Source organism: Myotis brandtii, unplaced genomic scaffold, assembly GCF_000412655.1.
Source record: "Myotis brandtii unplaced genomic scaffold, ASM41265v1 scaffold995, whole genome shotgun sequence".
NCBI lineage: Eukaryota > Metazoa > Chordata > Mammalia > Chiroptera > Vespertilionidae > Myotis > Myotis brandtii.
Genome location: NW_005372150.1, coordinates 191,746 through 199,881, shown reverse-complemented (window position 1 = coordinate 199,881; position 8,136 = coordinate 191,746). Strand labels below are relative to the sequence as shown.

The 8,136-nt window shown below is 43.8% G+C and overlaps 1 protein-coding gene across 3 annotated transcripts in view; it reads left to right on the top strand.

The window, feature by feature from the left end:
- Positions 1-1,158: 1,158 nt before the first annotated feature.
- Positions 1,159-8,136, top strand: part of ACAD9 (acyl-CoA dehydrogenase family, member 9) — an 83,594-nt gene continuing 76,616 nt past the window's right edge. For 2 of the 3 annotated variants that reach the window (XM_014533637.1, XM_014533636.1), the window contains exons 1-2: positions 1,159-1,366; positions 7,626-7,719. In XM_014533637.1, the coding sequence (XP_014389123.1) occupies positions 1,235-1,366; positions 7,626-7,719 (226 nt within the window). In that variant the 5' untranslated portion in view covers positions 1,159-1,234. The remainder of the gene's footprint in view (positions 1,367-7,625; positions 7,720-8,136) is intronic. The other variant, XM_005886609.2, reaches the window with a different exon arrangement.

The window sequence follows — 8,136 nt, the reverse complement described above, 5'->3', positions numbered from 1 at the left end:
GCTCAATGCAGGAGCTGCCCTCTGGTGGTCAGTGAGCTCCCACATGGGGGAGCTCTGCTCAGCCACAAGCCAGGCTGATGGCTGCCAGTACAGCGGTGGTGGTGGGAGCCTCTCCTGCCTCCTCAGCAGCGCTAAGGATGTCTGACTGCAGTTTAGGTCTGCTCCCCCCTGGCAAGTGGACATCTCCTGAGGGCTGCCGGGCTGCTAGAGGGATGTCTGATTGCCATCTTAGGCCCAATCCCCCGGGGAGTGGGCCTAAGCCAGCAGGTGGTCATCCCCCGAGGGGTCCCAGACTGCGAGAGGGCACAGGCCGGGCTAAGGGACACCCCCCCCCAGTGCACAAATTTTTGTGCACCAGGCCTCTAGTAAATTATAAAGGTCTAGGATTAAAACATAAGTGGGGATAAGGATGGAAGAATACCATGCAATGTTATATGTTCAGACAAAATAGAAATAACACAAACTTATTTATGTTTGTTAATCCTCACTCAAGGATATTTTTCTTTCTTTTTTAAAAATATATTTTTATTTATTTCAGAGAGAAAGGGAGAGGGAGAGATAGAAACATCAATAATAAGAGAGAATCATGAATTGGCTGCCTCCTGCATGCCCCCTACTGGGGATCGAGCCCACTACCCGGGTATGTGCCCTGACGGGAAATCGAACCATGACCTCTTGGTTCATAGATCCACGCTCAACTACTGAACCATGCCAACTGGGCTCAAAGATATTTTTCCATTGATTTTTGGAGAGTGGAAGGGAAATGGGGGGGGGGAAGGGGGGAGAGAGACAGAGAGATCTGGAATCTTTTGGTGCCCCCAACCCAGGCTGGGGATTGAACCTGCAATCCAGGGACCGGTCCTTGACCGGAAACGAACCCACCACCTTCCGGTGCTTGGGAGGAGGCTCTACCAATGAACACCACCAGCCCAGCAACCGTTAGTACTTTAAAACAAAGTCCTTCAGGTTCCCCAACGTTGGGAACTGAGACCATTAAGATGGTGTTAGCCCGGCCTGCTTCCCCAGCCGCGCATGCGCACTGGTCAGCGGAAGGCGCAGAACAATCACATCATAAATAGCGCAAGCACACCATCTGGTGGAAGGCGCAAAGAAGTGATGTCATCGGGTACCGCGCATGCGCTCTGGCTTGTGGAGAGGCGCGATGTTGTGACGTCATCGGGGCGCCGGAGCGGGAATCCAGGACAATCCTGCGAGGGTGTGCACTCTGGACAGCATGATGGTCTGCGGGCTCCGCGCGCGCACCTGCTGGGCTCTGCGGTCCTTCGCTGTTAGCAGGCGAGCGCTGCGCTCCAGTCCGCGCACCCACGCTTTCGCCAAGGAGCTCTTCCTGGGCAGGATCGAGAAGGTAAGGCAGAGCCCGGCGGGCCTTTCGTCTCTGCCTCCCGTCTTTGCTCTTATCAGGAAAGACTGGAGTAAAGCTTTTTCCTAGTCCTTACTTGACAAATACACCCAAGGGACGGGGAGTGCTAAAATTCCAGATTCCTGAGGCCCTCTAGGTCATATAATTTTTCCTAGAAAAAGGAAGTGTCTTTCCATGGCTGGGGGCCTGAGAATCTGCATCTGACAAATGGTCCAGCTAATTTTTTAAATGTTTTAATTGATTTCAGAGAGAGATAGAAGCATCAGTGATGAGAGAGAAACATTGATCAGCTGTCTCCTGCTTGCCCCACACTGGGATCAAGCCCGCAACCTAGGCATGTGCCCTGACCTGTAATGGAACCAGTGACCTCAAGGTGCATGGGTCACATTCAGCCTTTGAGCCACACTGGCTGAGCTGTCTCTGAATCTTTTTATCTCTTCTTTGACCCAGTTATTGTTTAGTAGTTATTGTTTAATATCCGTATGTTTGCTTTTTTCAGTTGATTTCCAATTTCAAAGCATGTGGTTGGAGAATATGCTTGGTATGATTTCAGTCTTCTTAAATTGCTGAGGCTAGTTTGGAGTCCCAACATATGGTCTATCCTTGAGAATGATCCATGTGCACTAGAAGAAGAATATATAATCTAGTGTTTTGGGATAAAAGTCTCCGTAAATATTGATTATGTCCATTTGGCCAAATGTGTCATTTAAGGCTGATAGTTCTTTATTGATTTTCTGTTTGGATGATCTGTTCATAGTGATTAGTGAAGTATTTAAGTCCCTCACTATCATTATGTTTTTACCAGTTTCTCCCTGTAGTTCTGTTAGTAGTTGCTTTATATATTTTGGTGCTCCCAGATTGGGTGCGTATATATTAATGTGTTATGTCTTCTTGATTTAATGTCCCCTTTATCTCTATAAAGTGTTCATATTTGTCTATTACCTTTTTTATCTTGAAACCCATTTTGTCATGGCTATCCCAGCTTTTTTCTGGATACAGTTTGCTTGGAGTATCAGATTTCACCCCTATGTTTGTCTTTGCAGCTGAAATAGGTCTTCTGAAGGCTGTGTATTGGGTTTCCTTTTTTTTTTTTTTTTTTTTTAATATATTTTATTGATTTTTTACAGAGAGGAAGGGAGAGAGATAGAGAGTTAGAAACATCGATGATGAGAGAAACATCGACCAGCTGCCTCCTGCACATCTCCTACTGGGGATGTGCCCTCAACCCAGGTACATGCCCTTGACCGGAATCGAACCTGGGACCTTTCAGTCCGCAGGCCGACGCTCTATCCACTGAGCCAAACCGGTCTCAGCTTGGGTTTCCTTTTTGATCCAACCTACTACTCTGTGTCTTTTTATTGGAGTTCAGCCTATTTACATTCAGTGTGACTATTGATATATAATATAATAATTTTATTTTTTGTTTTCTTGTAGCTCTGTGTCTCCATTGTTAAATTTCCCTTATGTTCTGTTAATTTCATTTTGATGGCATTCTATGATTTTTTTCCTTGTTTCCTCTTTTTTTTAATGTTATATTGTTAGGTGTCTCAGTTTTAGATTTTTTTTTTTGTAGCTACCATTAGGTTTATGTAAAAGAAAGTTTAAAATATACAGTAGTTCTTTTTATTCCTGATTGCATCTTATCTCCATTTCCATGTGCAAATTCAGACCTTTACCCACTGTCCTTTTATGTTTTGTTGTCACAAATTATCCCTTTTTATGCTGTTTATTTCTAAATTGCAGTAGCGCTTTTTTCTTTTTTAAAATTTTTTTACTCCTTTAACCTTTATGTTACATTTAAGTGTATAGTACCCTATTCTGAACAATGGTAGCAATTTTCTGCTTCTGTCTGTTAGTCATCTTACTCATAGTTGTGTATCTTTTTGTCTTTTTGTTTCAGGTAGAAGAACACTGTTGAGTATTTTGTGTAATGCAGGTCTTGTGGTGGTACATTCCCTCAGATTCTGTATATCTGTAAAGTCTTTATTTTTTCCTTCATATATAAAGGATAATTTTGCTGGATATATTAATCTTGGCTGATGATGTTGCCCTTGATAATTTGAATATTTGGTTCCACAGCAAATATTGTATCTTGGTGTGAGCCTCTTTGGGTTTATCTTATTTGGGACTCTGTGATTTATGGATTTGTGTGTCTTTTTTCTTCACCAGGCTAGAAAATTTCTCTGTTGATGTTTCTTCAAATAAGTTTTTAATCCTTGCTTTCTCTCTTTTCCTTCTGATACCCCTATAATGCAAATGTTGTTAGCTTCATGTTGTCCAAAGTTCCTTTAAATGATCCTCATTTTTTAAATTCTTTTTTCTTTTTGCTGCTCTGATTGGTTTTTTTTTCTTCTACCTTTTCTTCCAAATTGTTGATTTGATTCAATCTACTCTTTATTCCTTTCAGTTTATTCTTGATCTCAGATATGGAATTTTTTTTCTTGAGAAATGTTTTTGGTGGTCTGTATGTCCTTTTTCATGCTGGTGTAGTTATCTCTAAGTTCCTTGAGCATCTTTATAACTCTACTAGAGGCCCGGTGCACAAAAATTTGTGCACTCGGGGAGGGGGGCGGGAGAGGGGGTCCCTCAGCCCATCCTGTGCCCTCTCGCAGTCTGGGACCCCTCAGGAGATAATGACCTGCTGGCTTAGGCCTGCTCCCGGGTGGCAGAGGGCAGGCCCAATCCCTAGGTGCAGCCCCTGGTCGGGCTCAGAGCAGGGCCGATTGGGGAGTTGGGGCGCTGCCCCCTGTCATGCACAGAGCAGGGCGGATCGGGAGGTTGCGATGCCACCCCTAGTCACGCTCAGGGTACAGACGATTGGGGGGTTGGGGCACCGCCCCCTGTCAAACTCAAGGCAGGGTCGATAGGGAAGTTGCGGCGCCACCCCCTGTCACACACAGAGCAGGGCCGATCAGGGGGTTGGGGCGTTGCCCCCTGTCATGCACAGAGCAGGGCCCATCAGGGGGGTTGGGACTCCTTTTATGTCTACCTTTCTACTAAAAGCTTCACTAGATGTCTAATAGGCATCTCAAATTTGTATATGCAAAACTAAGATCCTGGTCTCCCAACCCAATCCTGCTCCTGCCACCAGTCTTCATCATAGATGGTGGCAACTCTATTTGCTCAACTTGTTCAGACCAAGTTCTTGGAATCACCTTTGATGCCTCTTATTCTCATACTCTCAACTAATCTGACAGCAAATCTTGTTTTCTCTACCTTCAGGTTAATATTTAGAATCTGTCCGATTTTAAGCACCTCACTACCATTGCCCTGATTCAGGTCAATATCATCTCTCACAGCATTATAGGGGTTTGAGCAGAACATGGCATCTGAGATGCTTAGAATTTAAGAATAGAAGAAGATCTTCAAGGCCATCTAAACCAGTAGTTGTCACACTGCCCTCAGTTGGATCTTTACTTTTCATGGAAGTGCCCCTGGGGCTACTGCTGGGACCAGTGGGAAGCTGAATGGGAGATACTTGGGTGACCTTTCTCCCCTTCTACATCACAGACAGAGCAGCTTGAGTTTTATCTGTTTTACATGTTTGGTTTCTGTACTAAATTTAGTTGAAAATGTTTTACTGCTTTGAAACATTTGAAAACTGCTGATGTTAAAATTGAACCCAGCACCCATGAGGCACTTCATTCAATTTTTAAACATTGATATCAGAGATTTCCTTTTACATATACTTGAGATCTCTCTTCTTGTAGCAGTTATTATTTGGTTGTGCTTGAGGGCCAGCTAGTTCCCAGCCTGTTCTCTTCTCATCTGGAGTGCTCATTAGTACCAGAATAATTGTACAGTGGGGCCTTGACTTACGAGTTTAATTCGTTCTGAGACCAAGCTCGTTAAGGAGCTCGTTAACTCAAATTGCTCTATCAACTCAATGCAAAAAATCGGCCGAGAGACAGCTGGTATCTCAAAAAACTCGTTAGTCGGGACACTCGTAAGTCAAGGCCCCACTGTATAATCTTCCTCTAACACAGCTCATTGCACAAGGCCCAGGTGAAACCATGAGGCTGTGAATGCAGGTGCAGTGAGTTGAGCCTCTGTATATTCAGCTAAGGGGCTGGCTTTGTTCTGAGAGGCTGCAAAGTGAGCAGAGTCAGCATTTTTTTTTCTTTCTAGACCAGTGGTCGGCAAACTCATTAGTCAACAGAGCCAACTGTTGATATTACAGTATAATGATTGAAATTTCTTTTGAGAGCCAACTTTTTTAAACTTAAACTATATAGGTAGGTACATTGTTATTAACTTAATTAGGGTACTCCTAAACTGGCCTTTGCTAAAAACGTCCTCAATCTGATTGAGGTACGTTCGCTGAGGTTGACCCCTTCCAACTCTCCCATCCACACTCGTATACTTGTTTCATCTATCTCCTTTCATTCATCCTTTCTATATGTCCACCCCCCACTTCTTCTAACGCCACTTCTTCAAAATAGACTCGCCCAGGCCGAAAACCGACTTCTGCGCATGGGCCACGAAGTTTCAATCGCACTGTATGTGCGCGTCCACATGTGGTATTTTGTGGAAGAGCCACACTCAAGGGGCCAAAGAGCCGCATGTGGCTCGCGAGCCACGGTTTGCCTACCACTGTTCTAGACAGTCTTGAGGGCAGGGTCAGTGGGCTTGAAAGCAGGAATTCCTTTAAGTCAGCTTTCACTTTTGGGTAGGGCCCCACATATAAGCCTTTAGTCATGGAGCCTAAGGGGAGAAAACAGATTTGGGAGTATGTTACTAGAGTGGGCAATGTTTTGTGGCTGATTAGATATTCAAGGGCTGGAGGGGAAAGATTGAAGATTCCTTTGCTTTGAAGACCTGTCTGGAGACACTTGGTGAGAGGTGCCATGAAGAGAGGCAGGGCTTCTGGAGGCTGGCAGCTTGTGATCTGGTACATCACTTCTCAGCAGCTGCAATTCCAAATCCAAATACTCATGTCATGCTGGCACAGTAGTTCTCAACCTTCCTAATGCCGCGACCCTTTAATACAGTTCCTCATGTTGTGGTGACCCCCAACCATAAAATTATTTTTGTTGCTACTTCATAACTGTAATTTTGCTACTGTTATGAATCGTAATGTAAATATCTGATATGCAGGATGTATTTCCATTGTTACAAATTGAACATAATTAAAGCATAGTGATTAATCACAAAACAATATGTAATTATATATGTGTTTTCCGATGGTCTTAGGCGACCCCTGTGAAAGGGTCGTTCGACCCCCAAAGGGGTCGAGACCCACAGGTTGAGAACTGCTGTGCTGGCAGGAATATCTGGAGCCCAAAAAGCCAAACGGACTAAGCACACAGCAGGATGATTTTAGGTAATATATAGTGATGGCCCAATGGGGAATTCTGGGCTAGTCAGAAATATTGACCACTCATTGGTTTGAGATAGAGATTTGAAGCTAATTTGTTTTTCAGTTATGAGGTCTGATACAAATAACTACAATTACTTTTATTTCCAGGACATACTATCTGGTTGATTTGATGTCAGCTAACACTAACACAGGCTGTGTGACTTATCCAAGTCACACGTCTAATAAGTGGCAGAGCCAGGGCTGAATTAAGGTTGATGTGGCTCAACATCTGTGCTTCCTTCAGTGACCCTGTTACCTTGCACATTCAAAGTAACAGCTGTTATCCAGCAGGAGGAATGGAGGCTGGAGTATGCAACTGGATGGGAACCTGACAAGATGTCAGACCTTGTAACCACACACTATGCTTTTGTCAACTGCAGCATCTTTGAACTCACAAAATAACTAGTGTAAAATTTTACATTTTAGTAAAGAGCTTTCACACCAGTTATCTTCCATGATTCTCACAATGACATTGAGTAAATATTACCTGCATATTACGGGTGAGAAAATGGAAGTATGGGGAGGTAGAGATTTGGTGAAGGCCACACAGTTAGTAAGCTGCAGATAGAACCCAGGGCTTTGAAATGTTAGTCCAGGGCTCTTTGTTTCATGGGGAAATCATCATAACTTGTTATTGATAAGGAAAGCAATAAAAATTACTAGTAAAGTTGCTTGAGTAGGGGAGGGGGATGTATCTGGGTGGTGGAGACTAACATACAATTCCTGTATCTTAAGCACCTTCTGTGGTTTGCTTTCTAATTCTTTTAATTGGTAATGTTCTGCCTACCAGATATGGGACCTAGCCAATCTGTTTCCTTTCGTTTTGACTGATATTACCACTATGGAAAGTTGCTAAAATTCATTTTTACTAATTATCATTTTTAGAAAGAAGTTTTCCCATTTCCAGAAGTTAGCCAAGATGAACTTAATGAAATCAATCAGTTTGTGGGACCCATAGAAAGATTCTTCACTGAAGAGGGTATGTATGATTTTCTTTACCATTACCAATTTCCATTTTAAGGGTGATGCTTTGACATTTACATTAGAAGTTATATACAGAAGGGAAGTTCTCTGGAGTATCATTAATCATGGGGAAATAGTGTTTATTGGCAGTATTTTGCTTTGAGGATTATCCCAATGGCTGTTTAATTATATTTCAACTAGTGGCCCGGTACATGAAATTTGTGCAGGGGGGCGGGGGGGGGGCTTGTCCCTCAGCCTGGCCTGCACCCTCTCCGATCTGGGACCCCTGGAAGGATGTCCTACTGCCAGTTTACAGGGATCGTGCCTAAACCAGCAGTCGGACATCCCTCTCTCAATCCAGGACTGCTGGCTTCTAACCACTCACCTGCCTGTTTGCCCCTAACCACTCTGCCTGCCGGCCTGCTCGCCCCCA